Source organism: Phascolarctos cinereus, unplaced genomic scaffold, assembly GCF_003287225.1.
Source record: "Phascolarctos cinereus isolate Bilbo 61053 unplaced genomic scaffold, phaCin_HiC Scaffold_4;HRSCAF=312, whole genome shotgun sequence".
Lineage (NCBI taxonomy): Eukaryota > Metazoa > Chordata > Mammalia > Diprotodontia > Phascolarctidae > Phascolarctos > Phascolarctos cinereus.
This window is the reverse complement of record NW_027555847.1, coordinates 644,619,048-644,646,283: the sequence shown is the minus strand read 5'-3', so window position 1 is coordinate 644,646,283 and position 27,236 is coordinate 644,619,048. Positions and strand designations below refer to the sequence as shown.

At 37.8% G+C, this 27,236-nt stretch overlaps 1 protein-coding gene across 3 annotated transcripts in view; it reads left to right on the top strand.

The window, feature by feature from the left end:
* Positions 1–27,236, top strand: part of TRAPPC9 (trafficking protein particle complex subunit 9) — a 942,595-nt gene that overhangs the window by 436,068 nt on the left and 479,291 nt on the right. For all 3 annotated transcript variants that reach the window (XM_020967021.2, XM_020967026.2, XM_078153761.1), the window contains one exon: positions 23,661–23,803. In XM_020967021.2, coding sequence (XP_020822680.1) covers positions 23,661–23,803 — 143 coding nt within the window. The remainder of the gene's footprint in view (positions 1–23,660; positions 23,804–27,236) is intronic.

Sequence of the window (27,236 nt, the reverse complement as noted above, 5' to 3'; positions counted from 1 at the left end):
TATTAGCAAAATTCACATCCCAGTCTCATTGATTTAGCATTTAATTTTGTCTGTTTAAATAGAATAATATTGATAGAAAGCTGCATTTTGGAAAGGGAAATTAATCAAAGAGAATGATTGTTGTTAGGTGTTTCAAGGTGGAGAGCTCATGGTGTTATTAGACTAGCCTCAGGGATAGCCTGATTTAGTTTAAAACAAACAAACAAAATAAAAACAAAAACACAAGACCTGGAATCAAGAGACTTGGGTTTGAAAATGTTCTTTCCTTTATTTTCTGTGTAATGTGAGGCAGGTCAGACCAGCTCTTGGAGATTCATTTTTCTTATTTGAAAGTAAAGATGATAATATTTGTACTACTGCCTGCCTCACACAGTTGCACTGCAGAAAGCCCTTTGTAAATTTTAAGGCATACAAAAGTAGTGACTGCAATTAATATTTGAATGATGAGAAAACCAGCTGAAAGAGGTTACGTGTCTTCTGCCAGGTCATATGACTAGTAAGTGGCAGAACTAGCATTTCCCTCTGTCTCCTAACATTTTGGCCAGTGCACTTATAATTATGTACAATTTAAGAGCTATGACAGTATTTATGTGGAGGCTTGATGGCCTTCTGCAGGAGATGTTATGGAGAGGATTCCTGTTCAGCCTCCTCTTTACTGGAATCTGACCTCTTTGGTCCCTTCTAATCTGCAGATTCTTTGAGGATGGGGAGATTATTAAGAGCAAGGTAATAATTTGCTTCCTTAAGTACTTACTTTTCTTAGGGTGAACTCACTCTATCTTGACTGCTTGGCTTTTTGCCTTGGAAGTAACGAATACTTTTAGTTTTTCCAATTTTTTTTAAGATGTTCTATTCCGTGAATTACCTACCTAATAGGGTTATTTGTGGGAATTAAGATAGCTAATATACATAAAACACTTTGTAAAATGCTATGTAAATGTGAGCCTTTCTTCATCTCTTTTTCCTCCTTTTCTTCTTCCTATTCTAATTTGCATTATTTTTTGTCTGTGAATTGCTAATTCTACTCCTCCCCCCTCCCCCCCCCCCCCCCTAGAAGCTCCAAAAGGTCAGAGATTGTGTTTTATTCTTTGGGCTCTAATCTCCATCAGTACTGAACACCAGGCCCTGCCCATTGTAGACTCAATGTTTTTGGAATCGAATTGAAGTGAATTAAATTCCAGTGTAACTCGGCTTGAAGAAGTCCAAATTGGTCAGTCTGTGACTGACATAAGATCCCAAACTTTGCTAGGAATGAATATTCCCTTAGTAATTAGCATGCCATTTTAAAAGGTAGGTCTGTTTCACCCAAATACCTTTATACTTCATCATTGTTCTTCTGCCTTTATTCCTTAATGATTCTTTGAGTTTTTTTTAATTGACTAACCACTAATCTCAGCTGTACTTCTTTCTTTATATTTTTCTGCTGACATAAAATATCACTGCCCTGCAAACTAGAGTATTTAATTCTTAGTTTTTAGAGCAAATATAATCTTAGGTGAGTGTTGCCAGAAATAATAATAGTTCACGTTTATGTAGCACCCTGCAAAGTTCTTATGTAGTCCCATGAGATAGGTAGTCTTATTCCCATTTGATTGATGAAGAAACTGAGGCAGAAGGAGGTAAAATGATTTGTCCAAACTTAAATTTCTAGTAAATGCTAGATCTCAGACTTACATCCTTGTCTCTTGATTTCTAGTCCATTGTTTTTTCTATTTTGGCTGTTTGTTTGCTTTTTAAATTTTAGTGCTCGTGAGTATCTCTCCCAGAGGCACTCAATTCATAGAATCCTAGAATCTGAGAGTTGGAAGGGAGCTGGGGTTATTAAATCAGACTTGTATCTCATCATGAGTCTCCCCTAGAAATTCCTGATGAGTGGTCATTCACCCTCTTCTTAAAAAACTCCAGGGAGGAATTTATTACTTAATTCGGCAGCCTCTTCTGCTTTTTGTGCAGTCCTAATTCGTAGGGAGCATTTCCTTACATGGAGCCCAAATTCGGCCTTTCTGTAACTTCCATCCTTTGCTCCTCATTTTCCTCCTTATTTTGGACCTGTTGGTGCTTTGTCTTTGTGCTTTAAAAATATAGAAGTCGTTTTTATACAGAGCTGATGTTAGGGCTGAATGTTTATGGGAGAACTCGTGCTTAGATGACTTTTTTTTTTTGAAGGCAATTGGCATTAAGTGACTTGCCTATGGTCACAAAGCTAGTAAGTGTCAAGTTTTTGATCTGAGGCTGCATTTGAACTCAGGTCCTCCTGACTTCAGGGCCAGTGCTCTATCCACTGCGCCACCAATTGCCCCTAATGTGGCTCTTGCTTCATGGTATATTACAAAGAGTAATAGACCAGCAGTTATGTAACCTGGGTTCAAGTCTGCGCTCTAATGCTGACTAGACAGTTCATGTTGGGCAAGATATTTAACCCCTATGTATCTCAGTTTCTTTACTTGTTAAATGTGTGGTTTAAACTAGATGATCTCTAATCCCTTCTAAATTGGATATTCTGTGTTTCAGGATATCTTCCAGCTCTAACATCCTGTGTTCTAAAATCCATGCTGTTTCTACCTTTGAGATCTATATTTTTAGCTTTTGAATTCTGTCTTTCTTTTCCTTTGACTTACACTCCTCTTTCGCTTGCATGTTTTAAAATTATATGTGCAAAGTTGTCCTCATTCTGTGTGCTCTCAGTTAGCCAATTCAATCAACATGCATTATGTGCGTTCTTCAGTCTGTATTCCAACATATCAGTTTTTTCTCTGGAGATGGATAGGGTCTTTCATCATTAGCCCTTTGGGATTGTCTTGGATTATTGTATTGCTGAGAATCGCTAAGTTCTTCACAGTTCTTCACCATACAGTATTGTTGTTACTATGTACAACATTCTCCTGGTTCTGCTCAATTCACTTGGCATCAGTTCGTGTAAATCTTTCCGAGTTTTTCTGACATCATCCTTCTTGTCATTTCTGACATCACAATAATATTACAACACCAGTTCTGTTTTCAACTATTTAAAGGATCATTTGAAAGAGGTGATGTGATTGGGGCATACATATGGTGAACAACTCATTGCTCTGATACTATGGCTTCTGATGATATCATCTCACTGCTCTCTCTTTCCCTCTCTGTCATGCTCAGGCAGTATGTCCCTGCATTTCCCACCTCTTCCTTAGTACTGGACTTCTCTGTTTTCCATTTATTCCTGGTCTTATGGTTTCAAGAGAATACTCTTATCTACCAATGTCTGTTCTCCATCTATTCAGTAATGCCTGCAAGCCATTTTTCTCTGGTTTGCTGTGGTGTAGTGCTTAGAAATCATTCAAACAGTAAACATTTATTAGTTACCTACTGTGTGCCAGGCACTATCTTAAGTGTTGGGAATACAAAGAAGAAACAAGACGGTCTCTGTGTTCACTATTTAATGGAGGAGAGAACATGCAAACAAATTTATATAAACAGCTATATACAGGATAGATAGGAAGTAATTAACAGAGGGAAGGAACTAGAATTAAGAGGAATTGAGAATGGCATCTTGTAAAAGATGGGATTTTAGTTGAGACTTAAAGAAACCCAGGGATGGCAGTAGGTAGAGTTGAAGAAGAGCATTCCAGGTATGGGGGACAGCCAGAGAAAATGGCCAGAGCTGAGGGATGGAGTATCTTGTTTGTGGAACAGCAAGGAGACCAGTGTCATTGGATTGAAGGGTATGTGGTTGAGAGTAATGTGTAAGAAGACTGGAAAGGTAGGAGAGGTATAGGCTATGAAAGACTTTGAATTCCAAACAGAGGATTTTACATTTGATCCTGGAGGAACAGAAAGCCACTGGAGTTTATTGGGTAGGAAGTTGACATAATTGGACCTGTGTCTTAGCGAAGTGGGGAGACACTTGAGGCTGGCACACCCACCAGCTGCCTAAGTGTGAGATAATGAGGGTCTCCCCCAGTAGCAGTAAGAGAGGAGAGAAGGTCGCAGATTGGAGAAACACTGCAAGGATGAATTAGCCAGGCGGTGGGAGCAGATCAGCAATTAATCCTCTCCCTGATGAGGGCAGGTGGATAGCTCTTTAGTCATAGTAGTCTATATTCAGTTCATAAAAGCAAGACAAAGCACCTGTAGGCCAATATTAAATCTTTGTCTTAACCCTCCACCTCTGCGCCTAAGATTACAATGCTTTCTTTGTCCCTGGAAATGGACTGATTAAGGGTTAGAGATTTTGAGCATCTTCCTTGACTTGGCATATAGAGGAATATGAGTCAAAATTGAAAGGAAATAAGAAAACTAGTCACTATTCTTTCCCTCCTTAGCCCATATTCTTACTATCATTATGTATAAATTTCAGTTTTGAAACCCCATATCTTTGATATCACATTTTAGCCAGTTCAAAACCTTTTTGTTTCTCTATACTAACAATTAGTGATGCTCCAAAATGGAATAGACTGTTTTTATTATATATATATATATATATATTTTTTTTTAATTTTTATCATTGGAAATATTTAAGGGGACACTGGATAAGTTGTTGTAGATATGGCATTACTGTGTCAGGGAGGCTTTACACCATATGTGTCTGAGGTCTCTTTCTGCTTTGAGATTCAGTGATTCTAATGTCTAAAGAAACATTCACAGAATATATCTTTTAATCTGTATGAATGTATGGGTGTGTGTGTGTGTGTGTGTGTGTGTGTGTGTGTGTGTGTGTGTGTGTGTGTGTGTGTGTTAGGTGATTAATACATTTCTAATAAATACATGACTGAAGTTCCAAGTCTGTCTGTGTCTTGAATCACTCTGTAGATCTACGGATCACTCCTTTTTTGATACCTTCTTTCTGTGACACTGTACTTTCATGAGTTAGTGTCCAGCTCCATGTCTTCTCCCCATTACTCTCAGAATTTGACTTCTAATTTACTGAGAGAATTGAAGTGTTATCTTCCTGTCCAACTCAAGTGCTACTTCTTTCATGAAAACTTCTCAGACTGCCATTGTCAAATTTCTCATGACATGTTGCCTAACTATCCTTTTTTTCTGTCACATTCTCTCTCATACCTTGATTCACTCAATCAGTCAACATGAATCTACCAAATGCTTATGTGCCTGGGGCTGAGGATACACAGGCAAAAAACAAGTCGCTAAGCTCAAGGGCATTTAGGTGGTACAGTAGTTAGAGCACTGGACCTGGAGTCAGAAATCTAGCCTCAGACACTTAATAGCTATATTACCCTGGGCAAGTCACTTAACCCTGTTTGCCTTAGTTTCCTCATCTGTAAAATGAGCTTGAGAAGGAAATGGCAAACCCCTCCATTATCGTTGCCAAGAAAACCCCAAATGGAGTCACAAAGAATTGAACACAACTGAAAGTACTGAGTAACAATAAGCTTAAGGAACTCACATTCTAATAAGTAGAATGACTGAAAGTCCATGCCTGTGGGTCACCCATTTATTTTTAGGCATCTTTTTTTTTTCCTTGTCTTCCATTGACTTTAAACTTTCATGAACTCCTCTCCTTAAGCTTCCAGTTTTACCTCCTCTCCCCTAATTCTCAGTATATGATTTCTACTGATAAAATTGCGACCTTATCTTACTGTTAGCCCAGTTCATGTGCTACTTCTTCCATAAAATTTCAGATCCTTCTCAGCACCCCTGAAAGGTGAAAGTGATCATCTTTTCCTCATATTTTTCATGACACTGCTTACCTCTCTTTCATATTAATTCCAACCAATCAATCAACAGGTATTTATTAAGTGCTTACAATGTTCCAAAAGCTATGGATACATAAAAAGGGAAATTGGCGCTCTGTTTCTCTTATACATTCTCTCTGTCTGTCTGTCTGTCTGTCTATCTATCTATCTGTCTGTCTGTCTATCTATCTATCTGTCTATCTATCTATCTATCATGTTTGGGACTGGCCACTCTGAATATAATAACAAAGCCTGCCTTCAGCTGAGCAGCTAGACCTCCTAGAAGTACAAAGTCTCTGCACTTCTTCTGAGGACCAGATATTCTCAATAGGCCTTAGAACAAAGAACACAGAATAGTGGAACATTGGCTATTACAGTTGGAAAGGACCTTTAGCACATAGAATGTCAGAGATGGTAGGGATGTTGCAGACACATAATTTAGAATATTAGAGCTAAAAGGCACCTTAGAACACAGTAGCTCAACACACACAAAATAGCCTTTGGCCATGAAGTCAGTGTTCCCATTAGACTAGAAATTTTCTAACTGATGTTGGAAGCTGGAAAGTTTTTGTCTGCTGACCTAATGAGGAAGACTGCCAATGATGGGACATGAGGTGAAAGGCCATGGGAGAGGAAAGGGATTGAATAACTGAAAAAGAGCATCAGAAGCAAATTAAATCAAGGGCTATTCAAGAGTCAGGAACAGAGAGAGCCCATACAATTGGAGGCTTTTTCTAAGGGGCACTGCACTGCTTTAAGACACTTCCAAATCTGGTGCTGAGAAAAAAGCATTTGAGGGATAGACTTCAAACCTCTGACACATAGGCTCTTTAAATGTGAGAGGGTTGAATATGTGACAGATTTTTTAGGGTAGTTGTTTTTGTTTTTCTTTGCCAAGTTGATGGTATCTCCCATATTTCTTGCTGATAAGCACTTAGGAGTTGTAAGTCCTGGGTTCATATCCTGATTCTAAGTCGGATGAACATAGCAAAGTCACCTCCCTACTCCGAGTTCTTTCTCTTTTTTCATTTGTAAAATGAGAATCGTTCTTACACTACCTCCAACCAGTACTATAAAAGTCTCCCACACTCACAGTGTGGGTTTTTATTGTTTGCTCATTTCATGTGAACCTCTGTCTCAGACTTGCATCCCTTTAGTGTGTTTTCCTTGCTGTAAGTCTTGTTCCTGTTTCTATTTTGCTGTTGATGGAAGCTGAAACTGACAAGAATAGAGAGGGGAGCTAATTTATAGCCAACCAAGCCCCGGACGACCCTTTCAGCGGCGTGAACATCTCAGGAAAATGAGATCTTTCCTATCCTGTTGGGTGTAGTGCCAGCTCTGAAACCAAGCCCCTGTCTAGTTCTCCTACCAGAATGGGGTATTTGTGGAGTTGCTTCATGTTTCTATGCAGCTCTAGAGGGTTAAGCTATAATTGAATCTCGACCAATTCAGTTTAAATGAATGAAAATGGTATTTTCCTCCTATTGCAATCAGATAAGAGCATCATAATGCCTATTAAGAATGACAGGCCCAGGAAGAGCTTTGCTCAACATTGTATTTGAATACTGAGAAGTGATAGAGAGGCTAGGGTTTTAATGAAGACACAATAGGGTTTAGGTAGGAATTACAGAATTATAGACTATTGAGGATAAAGTGGACTTGAGAGTATAGAATGATAGAATTGTAAGAGACCTTACAATTCAGAACATAAAATATTAGAGCTGGAAGATGCTGGAGAACATAGAATGTTAACAACTTGAGTTTAGAGCTAAGGCTGACCTTAGAGACTGTTTCTTTTCAATTTCTTCCACAGTTTCACCTTTCTTTTGTTTTCTAACTCTGAGTAGACCCTGAGGGTCTGTCCTAAGCTGAATTCTCTTCTTTTCTTTCTCCCTACACAGTTTCCCTTGCTGATTTCATCCACTTTATGGCTTCAGTGAACTTGTGTGAGGATAACTTCCAAATGTAAATTCCTAGCCCTCTCTCTGTAATCTGTTCCCTTTTTCTCCATTTCTAATGCAAGCATCCTAGTTCAAGACCTTTTTTTTCCATTTTGCTTTGATTATTCTAGTAGCTTATTTGGTTTCTCTGCTTCCCATTTTCCTTTTCAAAGCATTCCTCACATAGCTACCAGATTAATAATCCTATTGCACAAACCTGGTTATATCACTTCCCCATTCAAAAATCATTTGTGACTCTCTTATTGCTTCTAAGATAAAATAAAAATTCTTTGGCTGAACTTTTAAGATGCTCTCCAGTATGTCTTTTGAGCTTTATTGCCTCGGTGCCCCATAGGTTCTAGTCAGAATAAAATGTTAGGTGTTCCCTGATTTTGTCTTACTATCGCCTTCTTCTGTGCATTTATGTAGTCAATCACTTAGCTGGAATTCACTTCCTTCTAATCTCCACTTATTCTACTACCTTCCTTCAAGTTGGAGGTTAGGTACTCTTAAAGCTTACTTGTTCCCCTTATGCCACTGTAACTTAAATGTGGCTTAAAAGCTAGGCTAGGGTTTATATTTTATCTTATATGGAATAGGGAGTAATCTAATGTTTCTTATCAGTCAAATAATAGATTCAGATAAATGCATCAACCATGTAAAAGTGATAGAATCAATGGGAGTTATTATAGGAAAGGGAGAAGTGAGTTAGTTGGGAGAGTCAAAGATGTAACTTAAGAGGATCTCAGTGCCATCCTTGGAAAGGCTACCGTTTGTAGGATGATTAGGTTTTTTTTTTTCCCCACAAGAGGGTGGGAGGAAGTGACAAGAATATGATGAATTCAGTTTTATTCATACTGAATATGAAGTGGCAGTAAGCTATTCAGATGAAGATGCCCAGGATGAGGATGGCAAATGCCAGACTGTATAACAGAGTATATTTGAAGAGAAGAATCTGATTTGAGTAAATAGATCTATATCCAGAGAACTGTCTAGGTGAGAGGTGATGATGTCTTGAACCTGGGTTATGGCCTGGGGAGAAGAGAAAAGGGTATTAATATATGATTATGTAGGTTCAGTAACAGCTAACATTTATATAGTGCAATAAGGTTTGCTAAGTTCTTTACATATATCATCTCATTGGTTCTCAAAACAGCTTTGTGAGGTAGAAGCTATTATTTCCCTCATTTTATAGATGAAGAAAATGAAGCTGATAGAGATTGAATGACTTGTGTGGATTTACACAGCTAGCAAGTGTTTGAGGCAGTAAGTGAGCTCAGGTCCTCTAAGATCTACATGCAGTGAGTGCTTTGTCCAGTTCTCCAGACTGCCTCTGTGGCTTTTCATTGGTTGGTTGGGAGTAGTGGGAGTTGTGTGAAGGTTGAAGAAGGAGGGAGAATTAAGAACAAATCCAAGGTTTCCAGCTGGCTGTGTGTTGAATTGAATTGGAAAGATGATGGTACCATCACTTGAAATCTTATTTTTGGGAGGCAGTAGCAGATTAGTGGAGAAGATGACAAGTTTAGTTTTAGCTGTTTAGTTAAGGTGTTAGAGGGCCAGGCAGGTAGAACCATCTGGCAGGCAGTTGGCACTCTAAAGCTGAATTTCACTAGAAAGATTGAGGCTGCCAAATCAAATGCCAAATAAGGAATAGAAACCCATGTGAGAAGAGGAAAGATATTGGAGAACATGGAGACCTAACAAGGAAGGTCAATAAAATACTAGCACAATAAGCTGTTTGAAGTCATAGTTGTTAAGAGGAGATGGAAGGGCCCAAACCTGAATAGTAGTCATCTTTGATATGAGCCACTGTGCAGAGCTGTGACCATGGATGATGGGTTTCATTCCCACAGATTATTTAGCTGCCTGTGGACATGGCTCGTGTTTCCTGGGATCTGGTGATCAATCTTTTCTCATCTGAGGATAAGAGTCGTCACTGGCGATATGAGTCATCAGTGACTGTGTGAGAAGACTGGGCATCAGGACTTATTCAAGGGCATTTAGTAATACATTGCACCTTCTGGGATAAGAATTCACTATTTCACTAAAACTGCTGGGAAAATTGGAAAAGAGTATGGCAGAAACTAAGCATAGACCAAAATCTGACACCATATGCCAAAACAAAGTCAAAATGGGTACACAATTTAGATATAAAGGCTGATACTATAAGCAAACTGGGAGAGCAAGAAAAGTTTACCTGTCAGATTTATGGAAAACAGAAGAATTTATGACCAAACAAGATATAGAGAACATTATGAAATGCAAAATGGATAATTTTGATTAAATTGAAAAGTTTTTGCACAAACAAAGCCAATGCAAGCAAGATTAGGAGGGAAGCAGAAAACTGGGAAAGAATTTTTACAACCAGTGTCTCTGATGAGGGCCTCATTTCTAAAAAATGTAGAGAACTAAGTCAAATTTATAAGAATACAGGTTATTCACCAATTGATAAATGGTCAAAAGATGTGAACAGGCAGTTTTCAGATGAAGAAATTAAAGCTATCTAAAGTCATATGAAAAATACTCTAAATTACTACTGACTAGAAAAATGCAAATCAAAACAACTCTGAGGTACCACATCACATCTATCAGATTGGCTAACATGACAAAACAGGAAAATGATAAATGTTGGAAAAGATGTGGGAAAATTGGAACGTTAATGCATTGTTGTTGGAGTTGTGAACTGATCCAGCCATTTTGGAGAACAATTTGGCCCAATGCCGAAAGGACTATAAAAATTTGCATATCCTTTGACCCAGCAATAGCACTTCTAGGGCTATATCCCAAAGAGATCATAAAAATGGGAAAAGGACCCACATGTACAAAAATATTTATAGCAGCTCTTTCTGTGGTGGCAAAGAATTGGCAATTGAGGGGATGCTTGTCAATTGGGAAATGGCTAAAAACGTTGTGGTGTATGAGTGTAATGGAATACTATTGTGCTATAAGAAATGATGAACAAGCAGACTTTAGAAAAACCTGGAAAGACTTGTATGGACTGATGCTGAGTGAAGGGAGCAGAACCAGGAGAATATTGTACACAGTAACAGCCACATTGTGCGATGACTAACTTTGATGACTTAGCTTTTCTCAGCAATGTAAGTATATAACACATCTCCAAAAGCCTCATGATGGAAAATGTTATCGACATTCAGAGAAAGAACTATGGAGTTTGAATGCAGATCGAAGCATACTATTTGCTATTTTTTTCTTCTGTTTTGTTTTGTTTCTTCTTTCTTGTGATTCTTCCTGTTAGTTCTAATTCTTCTTTACAACATGACTGATGTGAAAATATGTTTTAATAGGAATGTCTAAGTAGAACCTATATCAGATTGCACACCATCTTGAGGAGGGAGGTATGGAGGGAGGGGGAGAAATTTTAAAACTCAAAAGCTTATGGAAATGATTGTTGAAAACTAAAAAAAAAAATTAAAAAAAAAAAAGAATCATACATTGCCATAGTTGGATAGGAAGGGATCTCACAGTGTGAATGTTAGAACATTCAGTGTTAAAACTGGAAGGGGCTTTATAACAAAGAAGATTAAAACATAGAATATCATGTATCAGATCTTTTGCATTCATCTAGTGCAACCCCTTTTTTATGGATGAATGCATTGATGCCCAAAGTGGTAAGGGGTCTTGCTCTTTCCATTAATACTAGCTCACCTTTATATAGCCCTTTATTGTTTTAAAAAAGGTATTTTCTCATAATAAATCTGTGAAGTGGGAAGTGTGTTAATCCCGTTTTACATATAAAGAAATGCAGGCTCAGAAAGGATAAATTATATTTCCAAGGTTGCCCAGCTGGTATGTGTTAGAGCTAAGATTTGAACCCAGTTCTCTCCTGTCTCCAAACCTGTTACAGATCTTTGCTTTATGCTATACTACCTCCTGTATTGCCACTGATTTAAACCAATAGAGTTGATAAATAGTCCATGCCTCAGTTTACTGGGCACAGAGAGGCTAGACAGAGCACTGAATGTAGATCTTAGTGTTATAAAGAAGATCTCTTCTTATGTTTGAAACACATAATCACGTTTGTGGGACTTCAGCAGTGGCACATCAGTCATACTATTGAGTTGTTTGGTACCATGTATTAGCTTTGCTAATGGGAACTTTCAGTTCTTTTGAGGAGGTCATTTTGCATTTCTGCCTTGCTCTCAATGTGTTACTTTACTGATGACATGCTAGTATTTATTCCTCCCAGGCATTTTAATTATATGACTCTGGATGGCCTGCACATCCAATTTGGGACTAACATGGTACTTAAGAGTATGCCTTTGACATTTTCCATAAGCAGCATCTGCAAGACTACTTAATGTAGGCAGATAGTGATTCCCATTACTAAATGAGTATAAATGGAAACTTTACTAATTGCTCATTGCTTCTAACAATGTATGAATTTAAGTACAACTCTGCTGATTACTAATAAATCACTGCAGCATAATTTAATCTAAAATTTATTTGTGTTTTGTTAAATTTATTAAAATTATAACCTTCCCCTCCTCCAGGCTTCCAGGCATACATACAAAAAAAAATATGGGATGATTTAATTGAATTTAGTACCTTTCCCTGAAAGTCATCTCAGATCTTACCTAAATGTACCTGGTGGGTGTGGTATTTGAGTTTCCACTTAAATTCACCTTAGACCATATCAAATTGTAATCAGACAGGCCGAAAAAAAAAAGGTAAATTTAAGTACTAAGGAGCAAACACCCAAGTGCAGATCTGGCCTCTGCTGCTTATAGCTGTATGAGCTTGGGACAGTCAATTATTTCATTTCACTGAGTCTTAGTTTCCTCATTTGAAATATAACATGGTTGGACTCTATCTTTTAAAGTCTCTTAAATTCTGAGAGTCTGGGGTGGAGTATGAAGAGTCAAGAGTGAAAGAATAATGACACTAGATGAGGCATTCATTCGGAGAGAGATCACCAAAGTGGAGATAATGATGGAATAGAAAGAGCTTGGGACTAGAAAGCAGGAGGCCTTGATTTAAGTGCTTTCTCAGCAGTTACCTTGTGATGTGACCTTGGACGCAGTTCTTCACCTGTTCAGGTGAAATGAAGAGTTTGAACTAAACTATCTTGGTGACCCATTCCAACCCTGACTTTCTCTAAGTCTGTGGTTTTCTTTCTTTCTTTATGATTAAGTGTGAAGATCCAAGACAAAGATCAATTGTTTTCATATTCTAGTACTGTCATAGACAAGTAATTTCTAGCTACAGTAACCTCAATTTCTATGAGTCTTAGTGTCTTTAAATATAAAATGAATCTAATATTTTTACTACTTCATAGAGTTGGTTTTAGGAAAGCACTTTGTAAAGTCTACAATGTCATCATTATCATCGTCGTTGTCGTCATCAGTCTGTCAGTAAATAAGCGTTTATTAAACACTATGTTTCAATCACTAGGGATTGATACAAAGAAAGGCAGAAGCCAGTTCCTACTCTCAAAGGAGCTGAGTCTACATGGTTAGACAACAAGCAATCAACTATGTGCAAAGAAAATATGTTTAGGATGAATTGGAGATAATCACTAGAGGAAAGGCAATGGCATTAAGTGAGATTGAGAAAGGCTTTATGAAAAAGGTGGGATTTTATTTGTGACTTAAAGGAAGCCTGGAGATGGAAGTGAGAAAGGAGAGAATTCTAGGCAAAGGGGATAGACATCGAAAATGCCCAAAGCTGGAAGATGGAGTGTCTTGTTTTAGGCATAGCAAAGAATAGCATACGTGGCAGGAAATAAGATATAAAGAATATTGGAAAGGTAAATGGGGGCCAGGTTATAAAGGGTTTTGAATGCAAAATAGAGGATTTTATATTTTTTCCTGGAGGTAATAGGGAACTGCTGGACTTTTGTGAGTGGGAGAAGTGGATGACATGGTCGGACCTACATTTTAGGATGATCAGTTTAACAAATGGGTGGAGAGTAGATTGGAGTAGAGAGACTCTTGAGACAAGGAGGCCAACCAGAAGTCTACTGTAATAGACTGTAGTAATGAGAGGTGGTAGTGTCAAAAGACAAGTGGGGGTGGGTCACATGGGAGGCATGTTTCAAAGTAAGCTCTACAGGACTTGGTAATAAATTGGATAATCACCTGCCATGAGCAAAAGTGATCACGTAATTGAATTTATCAACCAACTAGTTTGTGCCAAAACATTATTTCAACTATTTTGTTTGAAATGTACAGTATAGGATTGTTTGTAATTTAACCTCTTCTTAAAAACTTAAAGTTATTCATTAATGTTTTTTTTTAAATTTACAATCTTTTAATGATACTTAGTGAAGTTGCTTAAATATCTAGAGAGGACTTTTTGTCACTATTTAATATTGCCAGACTGCTTTGCTTTTGTTATTAGTGGCTCTGTTCCTTCCTTTGTCGGCAGCTTGGTCTGTAAAATGATGTTGAACTAAATATGTCGTGTGTCTTCCTTCCATAATGATTTATGGCTTTATGACTTCTGGCTGCTGTACATTCATCTGTCTCTGGAAGGATTTCCTTCCCACCTTACCCTTGCTGTTGTCACCTATAATTTAGGAAGACTAAAGATTGCTTAGGAAAACTAGATAGGATTCTTCCCCTATCCGTGCGCTGCTCTCTTTCCCCCTTAAATGTACTGGTCTGGTCCAAGAGCCTGAATATGATTTCTTTCAACTTTATCATCCTTTTACGCGAGATTCTTTTCATTTAAAAAATGCTGTGTTATGTGTTCTAGGTATCTTTTACCTTTAACATGCTATTATCTAACTACCTTCCATTTTTGACATTGTTTTATGTTCTAAGTCCCTCCAATTTTGCCATTCTTTGGGCTATATTATACTTCTAGCACTGATTTCCTATATTTTTAAGTTTCTTCCACCCTTTATATTTTATGTGCTAACATTGTTTTAGGCTTGATATAGGGAAAAACCTTCCTAACAAATAAAACTACATATAGGTGACTAGATTGTTTCAAGAGCTGGTGAGTTCCCTTTCAAGGGAGGTCTAGTTTAAGTGTATCCTGATGAACACTTGTCAGCAATTTAGTAGAGGAAATTTCCGTCCAAGTAGACACTTGGATTAGAGGACCTCTGAGATCCCTTGCAGTTTTAACTTTGGTGATTCCCTTCCAGCTGTAGATTTTTTGTAATATCATTCTATATTCTAAGGTTCTTTCAAGCTCTAACATTCATTTTTGGTGCTAGTATTTTCCCTAATAGTCAATATTAAGGGTTCGAAATCACCATCTTACGGTTTGATTCTTACACCTGCATTGGGCTCACTCCATGTGAATGAACTTTCTTGCATTGCCTTTAACCAAAATAGCAAATCTAATGATGTGGCTATTTCTTAGTAAGAATTCAGGTGAAGACTGCTATTGATCATCCTTTTATATTATTGTAGGTATGGTATTCTAGTTGGAACATTTTAATTTGTAGTTATCTGACATTTATAAGGTTTAATTAGCACTAAGAAAGTGTTCTCTTTTTTTTTCTAAGGTGCTAATTAAGTGGAAAGTAATGGCATTATTTTCATTTTAATGTTTTACTGACCTTAAATACAAACTGTTAGAATCACATTCACTGGAAATTGGCGCCACACCAAATCCTGTGGTTACCAACTAATGGCTGAACTTTTGTCCCTTAAATTCAAAGTTACTGAGTGGATCAAATTGAAGTTATTATTCTTGCCACATTTCAAGCCTTACTTTACTAAATAAAAAAGGGATAATTTCAGGATGTTTTGTATGTAATTATCTTCTATACTATATGACTCATATCTATAAATCCAGCCCCATTACCTGGGGCTGGTACATAGTAGGCACTTAATAAATATGCATTCTCTTTCTTCTTACTTCTCTATTTTATAGATTAGGAAACTGAAGCTGAGAGAGGTTAAGTGATTTGCCCAGGGCCATGCAACTGGGAAGTGTCAGGGCAGAATTTGAACTCAGGTCTTCCTGAGTCTAAATCCCATACTCCATCTGTGATTCAATTTATTGATTACACATTGTCCTTCACCCTTGACTCCTTTTCACTTTTATCCTCCTGCTATTAGTGTCCTATTAATCCTCACCCTGGGTCTTCCAAAATCTGCCTTATTAACTCATATTTTGAGCTGTTAAATGCCTTTGGAGGATGTTATGTAACTGTGCTTACTGGGTGCACTTCAGATTCCTCTTCTCTAGTCTCTAGGGGCCCTCGTTTCTGTATAGAAAAACTGATTCTTCATTGATTGATGGTCTTACTCCTTTCAATGCATGGTCTAAACCTTTCCTTCTCTCCTCACACCCCTGAAACTTTTTCCTTTCTCCCAATAAAGGGCCTTCCCTCAATTTACTAAGAAAATCAAGGCCATGTCACACAATTTTCCTACCAACAGATAGAGTGTAGAATGTGGTGTTAACCTCTCCTTATGTATTCTTAATCTCATAACACCCAGGTCTCTTACAAGAGCTTTCCTCATCAATCACTCCTTCTTTTATTCATCTTCTCTCTTTCCCTATCTATTGGCTTTTTCCCTGCTGCTTACAAACATGCCCAGTTCTACCACATCCTTGGGGAAAAAATGAAAACAGATACAAAACTCCTTCATTTGACCCTAGTATCCCCAACAGTTTTTCCTCTAATTTCTCACATCTTCTCTTTCAATGCCAAACACCAAGAAAGAATCTGCTACATCTCAAACTTCTCTTCAGATTTCAATAATTACTGTGTTAGTTTTCATGGTAGCTTGCGTTATACATGGTTTATCCTCATTTCTCCTAGAACATAACTTTGACCCACATCCTACCTGTTATACCCTCATCAGTATCTTGTTATCTTTCTTTTCTGTAAGGCAGCATGTTGTTCTGAAAGAGGGCTGAAACCATTAAGGGTAGCACATTACCCCATGTTGCTCCTTGTGTCTGGAATCCTGTCTCACTTTTATGCCTTCTTGTTTTTTTCTCATTTAGGCCTTATTTGTTGGTGCCAACAGTTGACCTATTTTTTAAAAATCATGCTTTGATTTTCTTCCTTCATACATTGTCTTAGGCTGTACTACAATATACTTCCTTTCACTGACCACTGAAACCTTTCTCTTCTTTCATGCCACAGTTTAGGGGCTACTTTATGAAACCTTCCATGATTGATGTAGCTACAAATGATTTCTCCCACCTAAATTTTTCATAGAGCATATTCTCTCAGCATATCTCTTGTTGTTCTGTCATTTTAGTCATGTCTGTCTCTTCATGACTGCCTTTGGGGTTTTCTTAGCAAAGATACTGGAATGGTTTGCCATTTTCTTCTCCAGCTCATTTTAGAGATGAGGAAACTGAGGCAAACAGGATAAAGGGACTTGCCCAGGGTCACATAGTTAGTAAGTGTCTGGGGCCAGATTTGACCTCAGGAGGATGAATCTTCCTGGATGTAGGCTTGGCGCTCTATCCACCTACCTGCCCGTCCTAGCTGGACCTATCTAGCACCCTCTATTTTCTGTTATGCCTATCTGTGTGTTCTGTCTGTTAGATTGTAAACTCCTTGAGAGTCAAGGACCATGTCACTTTTCATATTTGTTTGTCTAGGGTGGGGTCCAGGACCTTGTACAATGTAGGCATTTATGTATCTTGAATTGAACTGGTAGAATTTGGAGGAGCTGGTAATCTAATGGCATAACTTTGGAAAACCCAAGATTACTACCTTCATCCCTTGAAAGGTGATCTTCAGTGTAAGATGATTTGTGAAAAAATATAAATAATCTCCATTACAACCCTAAGTTTTTATTTAAGCCTTTAAGTCCCAGTCTGTTGCTGGTTTTCTAATTCTTTTTCCTTAAAACAAGAAGTTGAATGTATACATGGAAATAGAAGGTTTGTGACAGATTAGTGCGCAGATACTCGTTACTTTATGAAGGAAAAAATAAAAGCAAAACAACCTTCTGCCTTCAAACCCTTCCTGTGGCTTTATTAAAATATTTAAATTTATTGAAGCTAGGTGCGCTTTTTATTTCATTATTTTAGAAAGGAGGAAAAGCGAAGAATAGTCTCCCTAACTTCACAAAATTTTTTCTTCCCTTTGTGATTTTTATAAATTAGACTGATATGTTTCTTGGTAATTACATCTTCTGTTCTTCATTCTCTCGAGTGTCTAGAAACAACTAACTCAAAGAATGAAAACACAGAATCATTCCCTTTGGTTGTGCCCCTCCTTGATACTTAGGCCTTACGTCCTGCTGTCAAAATGTTTTACAGTCATTTGTCAGTTGTTTGCCACTATATTCCTTCTCCCTAAACAAAATCTTAGAATCACATTTGGAAGAACCTTAGAGGTCACCTAGTCTAGCCCCCTTATTTTACAAATTAAGAAACTGGCTTAGAGAGGGGGAAAGGACTTCTTCTGAAGGGACTATGCAAAAGAGCTGATCATGCAAAACTAAACAAAGACTAAACAAACAAAAACCAAAACCCAGAATTCTTTCCATTGCATCATACTGCCTTCCTGTGATTGGCTTTGAAAAAATAACTTCTCTGTCTTCATTTTTGTGATGATTTTAAAAAATCTTTGTGAATGAGGCTATTTTCCATGTAATACTGTTCCTCTAATTCAGTGAAACTCTCACTTGGGTCAGTTATGATGAGATTACTGGTTTGGGGTAAGCCTGAGTAACCCGGAAGTCTATATTTCCCATAAATATGGTTGTGTTAGATTAGGCTTTTCTTACAGATTGATCCAAGTCATCCTGTAGATTTTGGGAAAAACAAGCAATGAACAACAACAGAAACCCATACCCAGTCTCTTTCTCAGTAGGTGCAACCAGAACCCTTCTACAAGTCTTAGTACAATTTTTATCATACTGTTCTCTTCTTTGTACTTCCAAACATGATTATAAGGTCTTGTGAGAGTAGAAATTTAGTTTTTTTTTCTCAAAAGTAAGTTCATAGAATCTTGATTAAAACCCAAGGCATATGTAGCATCATGGAAAATCCTTCATGTAGAGCTAGGAGACCTGAGTTTGAATCCTGGCTCTGATACTAACTTTGTAAATATGTATAAGTCACTCTCTGGACCTGTTTTCTTATCTTTCAAATGAGACTCTTATTACTTGCACTATCTGTCTTACAAGGTGTTGTGAGGAACTGCCTTGTAACTTTTAAAAAATTGTATGCTTATGAGCCCTTACAGATTGAGTTATATAATTGATTAATATATAATCCTAATTTCCTATAAAAAAATTCTATAGAAACAGTAAGTATGATTCCAAAGATTAGAGGTTACAATTGGAACTAAATGCAGATTTCACTTCGGGAAAAGAGAGAATTTATTATTTGCTCTCCTGGGCAGAAATGGAATGGAGGAGGGATGATAATGGGGAGTAGCATATTTTCAGAAAGACATTGATAAGCTGGAGAGAACTCAGAGGGGGGATAAACATGATAATAGTATTTCTTATTTCATCCAGGGAATTTGAGGGATTGGCGATCATGCTATAAAAATATTGATTCAAGGATCTGGACATATTTAACATGGAGAAAGGGGGGACAAGTGTTTGAAGAACTTCTATGTGAAAGATAGAGTAAACCTTTTTTTCTTGTCTCTAGAGGGTAAAACCAGGACCAATGTGTGGCAATCACAGACAGGCAGATTTAGGTCTGATATACATAAAACCTTCCTAACAATTAGCGCTACCACAAAGAATGCTACCTCTTGAACTGGCGAATTCCCTCTTCCTGGAGATCTTCCAACAAAAGCTCAATCATCCCTTGTTAGGAATATTGTAGGCAAGATTCTCCGTCGCATGTATGTTGGCCTTTGGGGCCCCTTCTGACATTGAGATTCCAATGCTATAGTTTTCCTGGGCCTGGGGTCTTGAGCTCATTGATGGTATCTAATTGCTTTCATACCCTCTCCTCACTTATATCAATTCTCTATTAAACATCTTGTATTTGCATTTTTGATGCAAGACTTTTACTTTTATTTCTATTAATTTTCATTTTATTAGTTTCAGTTCAGACTAGCCTGTCAGGGCTTTTTGGAGCCTGATACTGTCATCAGATATGCATAGTACCTACAAGTTAACTGGACAATTCAGTTTAGATTTTTTCTGATAAATAGAAGTTAAGTTTAAAAGTATATGTGTGTTATGCTAGAGAGGCCTTCTTTATGTTAATGACTTCCAAAATGGGAAACCTAGTAGGCATAGTCTGCTTTAAATGGGGCTAAAAATAGCACCTATCTTCCAGAACTATTGTGAAGACCAAATGAGATAGTAATTAGTGCCTGGAACATGGTAGGCACTTAATCCTTCCTTCTCTCCTTCTCTCTCTTCTTTCCTTCCTTTATTCCTTCCTTCCTTCTTTCCTTCCTTTCTTTCTTCCTTCCCTCCTTCCTCCTATCTGCCAGTACACAAATATATATCCCTATACATACACAGATTCTTAGCCATGTGGGTATGCACACATATTTAATTAATAGGTAATAGGTACTAGGAAGAGAAAGAGAGTCACTTGTAGTCCATTATATATTTTGCCTAGACTTCTTTGAATAATGACTAACTAGCTTTATGTCACATCTCAACCTCTTTTTTATAATGCTGGTATTAGAAAAGACGATCTTTAAGGTCCTTTCCAATTCTAAACATTCTTTATTTTATGTTCTGATTTCATGTATTCTCAGTTCTATGGATCCTTTCATTCTGACATTCTGTGTTCTAGGATCCCTTCTATTGCTAACATTCTGTGGTTTTAAGAAATCAGAATATGAAGGATAAAAATCTCTCCTCTCCCTCTTCATTCACTGACTGATTCTTCTCCCCCCACCCCATCCCCTTTCTCTCTGTGTCTCTCTCTGTTTCTTTTTGAAACTCTTCTGACCCTGCCTGCATTATTACAAATTAGGAAGAAGGAAATCAATGAAAACATTCAATACAAAACAAACTCACACCCTCTTGCTTGAAATGTTTGACTGAATTTTAAACCCTGAATGCGGAGGGGCAAGGGTGAATCATTCACATTTTCAATCAGATGTTGATGTTCTGGCTGAAGTGACACATTTGTTGAAGGCAGTGTCAGCTGTCTAAATTTGTGCAGCTCATGCTCATGGTTCTGTGATTCTAGCATTTGGTTATGAGGAATGAGAAATGCACTGGTGGTATTCTGCTGTGCTGCCATGGCTACATTGTCCTCTGAGCTTGAGTGCTGTGTTTTTGTTTTTCCTCAGAATACCAGATGTGGAAAGAGAGCCAGAGTTTGGAGATCAGATCCTAGTTGGATTGTTTGAAATACAAACTGAGTTTATATTCTTCTCATCAATAAGCTGGGAACAATAATATTTACACTACTTTCCTCACAGGGTTATTATAGGAAAGCAGTCTGTGAACCTCTAAATCATTATGGAAATGTGAGCTGTGGTCATTGAACCACGCTGGGAGGCAGCGGAGGCAGTGATTTAGTGTGAATCTGAAGTCAGAAAATATGAGTTTGACTTCAAGTTATGTCATTTTTCCGTGACCCTAGTTAAGTCATTTTACCTGTTAGAGTTTTAATTTCTTTCTCTGTAAAATTGTAGAAAGAATGCCTGCCTTTCCTACATATCTTGAAAGATAATCTAATTTACCTTCTTCACTTTACAAATGAGACCATTTGGGCCCAGAATGGTGGAACAAGTTGCTTGATATCACAGTAAAGAATGGAACTAGGATCTGAACCCAAGTTCTCTTGACTCCAGATCTAATGCTCTTTCCTTATTTGATGTGGTTGCTGACACTAGTAAATAAAAAAAATAATTTGAAAATGCTTTATGAGTTTTATGAGAATGGCAGTTCTTAATATTGCTATTCCAAAACTTAGCAAATGTATGACTCCTGCCCTTGAAGAATTTATTTCTGAGTTGGAGAAGCTAGAATGAGTATAAAAATACTTAAGAGCAAAAATGAAATGCCAAGGCTTTTTATAAAATTGCGGCCTTATTAAATTTTTTTCTTCAATACCCACAGTTTTCCCCTTCCCACCTTTTCTCTTTCTCAGTGATACTCCCACACTCCCCCTGTCTCTTCTCCTCTTCCCATCTTTCAGTCAAAACTTCCTCATAGAAAAGAGTCATAAGAGCCCTTTACGTGCTAGGAAATGGAAAGCCAGTGGGAATTATGCTTGAGGTATTACCTTTGGAAGCTTTATCTTTAATTGGAAATGAGGCCCTTTAATTTATCATGAGGATCTGGGATTCTTCTTAGAATCTCTGCGAACACATTACCATATTGGAGGTTGTATTGCATAATGCAAATAGTACCATATTTGAAGTCAGAGGACCTGGCCAGACTAATTATTACATTTGTGATGTTGAAAAAGTTACTTAACCTTTTTGGGTTTTAGTATTCTCATATGTATGAAGGACTTGAAATAGATAATTTCTAAATTATTTTCCAGCAATAAATTCTACAAGCCTATGATCCTCAGCAAATGACCAACTTAGGCATAAATCTAGCCAAGGTTGGGACTTGGGATCAATGTAAAATTCTGAACTTAGGTTCAAAAAAAGTCAACTGTCACCTATTCCATAAAACTTTTTTTTTTTTTTTGCAAAGTAATCAAGGTTAAGCTACTTGCCCAGGGTCACACAGCTAGTAATTGTGAAGTGTCTGAGGCTGGATTTGAACTTGGGTACTCCTGACTCCAGAACCGGTGCTCTGTCCACTGTGCCACCTAGCTGTCCCTCTATGAAACCCTTTTTGAACTTCTCATTTATTTATGACTTGCCCACCTTTGCCTTCACACAGTATTTTGTTGTTTTATTCATTCATTCAATTAGCATTTATTAAGATCTTACTGGGGCATATAGGTGTTTAGGGAAGAGTAGTACCTCTGGTGTGAGGACTGCTGAGCCCTTTTTTCCAGGCTGCTTTCCACCTTTGATATCCACCTACCACCCAACTCTTACCTGTGGCTCCAAGAAGCTGTAGCATGTACAGCAACACACCTGATAAAAACTATTTCACCAGATAACTAAACTAGATTAAGGGTAACTGATGGGCCTCAAATCCTTCAGTGAGTTTGGGCAGGGAGGATGTCTACCCCTAGCATGTGAAAACTTCCCCAGAGGAATAGGAGGATGTGAACAATTTGTTCCAGTGGGCCATGAAGGTGACAGACACTGTGGAGCACTTAGAGATTGGTCAGACTTTGTATCCCAAGCCATCACCAGTTTTCTTGACTTTTGTCTTACCACTGGACTTTGATGACTCTGGAAGAGAGAAGTCAGTGACTTCACACAACCCTGCCTTACTTTAATCCAATTTATGCATGAGTCAAAAGACATCACCATGCCTTTTGTGGACTCTTTGTGCCCAACCTGTGGTAGAACCTTCTGAGCTCATATTGGTCTGATCAGCCATAGTTGGACACATTGTACATTAACCCTAGCATGGTGACATTATTTTGATCATTTTTGAGTAAGAATGACAGCAACCAACCACCAAGATCCTGCTGCATGCTAGGCCCTGGAAATACAGAGCAAAAATGAAATGATCCCTTCTTTCAAGATGCTTACAGTCTTCTGGGTGGAAAGAACATGTACAAATAAAAATGAATACAAAGTAAATTTCCAATAATTTCTTTGGGATAAGGCACTAGAAAATCCTGAAAATTCCTGAATATTCTTGAACAAATATAACTCTCAATTGTGTGGGTAAATGAAAAACCCCATTAAATAAAAAAAAAAAACATAGATTATCTCCAAGTATAGTGTCAGAGTTTTAGGTGCCCTTTGTGTAACAACTTAATGACAGTGATGATTAAGTATGGAAAGCTTTACCTAAGAGGGCAGTGGGTTACATTGAGTTAGTCATTGATCCCTGCTTCTGGTCACAGATGTAGAGTTAAGAATGTGACTTGTAAAGGGGATTGTGGTAGGGAATCATGGCAGTGCTTAGCTTAGGTTTATTAATTGGGAAATTCTGGTGCAATGAGGAAAGTTTTTCAAATTACATCTTGCCTATAAGGTTTCAGCATCCTGAAGAAATAATACTAATTAACTGTTTAACTACTAAATTTTATTTTAATTCTAATTTTTTTCTGGTTTCTTTCTTTTCTCTTCTAGACACTAGAAGCCATCCTGAATTTTAAATACTCAGGGGGCCCAGGCCATGTTGATGGGTATTACAGGAACCTGTCCTTGGGGATTCATGTGGAAGCTGAGCCATCCGTGTTTTTCACTCGAGTTAGTACACTGCCTGCAACAAGGTAAACTTAGCCCTCAGAACTCTTTTTCCTTATTAACTTCATCATGTTTAGTCATCTGTTAAATACTCATCTTCTAATTGTTCCAGTTTGATAAACAAATATTTATTAAGTGCCTGCTGTGTGTCCAGAACTGTTCTAGGCACTAGAGATATAAAGATGTAACCCCTCTCACCCCAGTACCATCGTTCTGCAGTATGCAGTTAGCCATGAGAATCAGATACATAATCAAAAATAAGAGAAAATAAAATGTGACAAGGAAAAAGGGGAGGTCCACAAATGTTCTATAAGAAATTTGAGGAGAGAGAGATTGGGTATAGCTTGTGTGAAGTTGAGAGGGGTGATTTGGAAGGCATCATTGGGGAGGTGACCACTGAGTTTGACATTAAAGAATTTTGCCCTTCATTTGGAGTAGTTTTGAAGCCCAGTCAAATGACTGAAAAACATAATATGGCATCATCTAGTTGAAAAAGCATTTGAGTTTGGGGTTAAAGGGATCCAGGTTTGAATTTCATCTTCATTAAATTGATCAACCATATGATGATAAGCAAGTCATTTACTTTCTCTGAGCCTCAGTTTTCTAATTTGGGAATAATGATATCTATACTTTCTCACAGGATTGTTTTAAGTATTAAATGAGATATGTAGTAAGACACTTTGTAAAACTTTAAATGTGTAACATACATGTTAGTGATAATTATTATTACTCTAGAATCTTATCATAACACACTCCTTGAGATCTATTACATGTTACTGATAAAAGACATTTTAAAATAAGTTTTATTGACATCTTTTTATTTTTGTCACTAGATTTTTTCCAGTGTTCCTCTTCCTTTGAAAGAGTTATCCTATATAACAAATTTCATTTTTTAAAGAAAATAAAAAAACCACAACAAAATTGATCAATGCATCTCATTGTTCCACTTCCATAGATCTCCCACCTTGGCAAAGGAGTAGAATTGGCGTAAAAGACTCATATATTTATAGAGCTAGAAGATACCTTTGAGATAATTCCCAAGTGATTTACCATTATGCAAATTTAAAATAGTATTAATAATGTAGATTATTTTTGACGTCTGATTTCACTGGCTTAGGGAACTTGTAGTATGGAACCTCCCTCTAACCAATGCAGATCAGCAACTGTTCTGCCATTCATAGTTTTAGCAAGTTGCCTTGAACACTGAGAGTGACTTATATTGGGTGACACAGCCAATGTGTGTTAAAGGGGTATTCTTGTAGCCAAAACCAGTTCTGTACACAGTATGCCACACTCTCTAATTAATATTCATATGAATCAATAACTTTCCAACATTGGAAGACCAACCTACCTAAATATAAAGAAGTTCATGATTGGGAGGCTGGCCAGCATGTGACTGATACATTTTGTTTCTGACCACAGCAGCTCATGAGCCCCTGTACAATAAGATCATGGAGGGTTTTTGGCCTTCATCATTGGAGAGAGTACCTAGAATCACAGAATTTGAGATTTAGAAGCACCTCTTCAGCTATCTAGTCCAAATAATCCATAGAAGGCTTCACTGTATGGTTTGCTATAGGCATATCCAACCACTTGGTAGTTCATCCTCTGTTAGACTTCCAAGGAGGGGGACTCACTACCTCTCTAGGCAATTAATTTCATTTTTGAGCATCTCTGATTCTTGGAAATGTTTCCTGACATTGAACCTAAATTTACCTCTTTTCAACTTCTATCCATTTTTCCTGATTCTGTCCTTTAGCACTCCTCCACATGAAGGAGATACTTCAGAATACTTGAAAGAATCTGTCATATTCCCTGTATCTTTTATTTTCTAAGCTAAACACATTCAGTTCTTTCAGCTAATTGTAATGTGACATGGACTTAAGACTTTACACTCTGTCTTCTAGACATAGTCTAGTTCACTAGTTTCCTTCTTAAGCTATGGTACCCAGAAGTAAGCATAATATTCTGAGAAGAGTAGAGCACAGGGGATGGTTCTGGGAAGATGGCAGAGTAGGTTTGAAAAGTCCAGGCTCTCCAGATTTTCTCCACAAATGAGATAAAGTAAGGCTTCAGGGCAAACGTAGAACAGTAAAAATAAATAAAAGTAGGGGCAGAATAGTGGTCCTTCTGGCACAACCAGGGAAGATCTGAAGACAAATCTCGGGAAGAGGTTTGGTCCCTGTGAAGAGTAAACACCTCCAGGTTAGGTCTGCGTAAATGACAAGCAGCAAACCCTTTGGTTAGCTGGGTTGGAAGGCTGCCTTGGCCCCAGCCACAGGAACTCTTACCCCTGGAACAGTGAGGGGAATTAGGCGTCTGAGCCCAGGAAGGTTGAAGGAACCTCTGCCGACAAGGAATGCCAGACCCAGCTGTGCTGAAGAGATGCAGCAGGGGGCGAGAAGGAAGGACACGTACTAGGTGCAGAAGCAGTGGAGCGATGACGCCACTGGCTGTGGACACTTAAAGGAAGCTGGAGGTCTTGGTTTCAGTTCCAGGCCAGAGGGGAGAACTGAAGGAGGATCTGAGGTGAGAGGCACTATGCCCTATACCCCAGAACTAGAGGTGATTACCAAAACTAAGCTGCTACTAAAAAAAAAAATGCACAGGCAAAGGAGAAAGAATCCAACCATAGAGAGTTACTATTGGAATAGAGAAGACCAGTTCATCTTCAGAGGATGATACTGAAGCAAAGAACCCCTCTTCTACCCAAAAGAGTAATCAAGTGGTCACCTACCCAAAAAGAATTCATAGAAGAGTTAAAAAAGACATTTAAAATCAAATGAGAGAGGTTGAGGAAAAATTTTGAAAAATACAGAAATCTTTTTTTTTTTTTGGCTAGGCAATGGGGTTAAGTGACTTGCCCAGGGTCACACAGCTAGTGTCAAATGTCTGAGGCTGGATTAGAACTTAGGTCCTCCTGACTCCAGGGTCAGTGCTCTATCCACTGTGCCACCTAGCTGCCCCTATACAGAATCTTAAGGAAGAAAATGACTCCTTGAAAATCAGAATTGGGCAAGGTGAAGTCAGCAAAGTTACAAGAGATTTTAGAAACCTTCTAATTCAACTCCTTCATTTATCAGAAAATAAATGAAGACCTTTCTGAGGTCCAGAGAGGTGATTACTTAGCCAAAGGTCTAGAGAGTTAGTGGCATAAGTAGAATTACAGCTCCATTTTCCTTATTCTCAGGCCAGTAATCTTTCTGTCACATCATGCTGCCTTTTAGAATATTTCATAGAAATTTTAAAGTCCAAAGGAACCCAAGAGGTCTTTAATTTCTCATTCTCTGAGGCATAATTTAACCAGTATTCAACATCATTGTGGAAAGAAGTGTTACACCATTGAATTTTCCAGATAACTGAATTGGATCCTTTAAATATCTAAAATTATTTCATTTTGCCTTCTTTGATGGAACCTTATAAAATGTATAATATACCATTTAATCAGAGTACATTGAA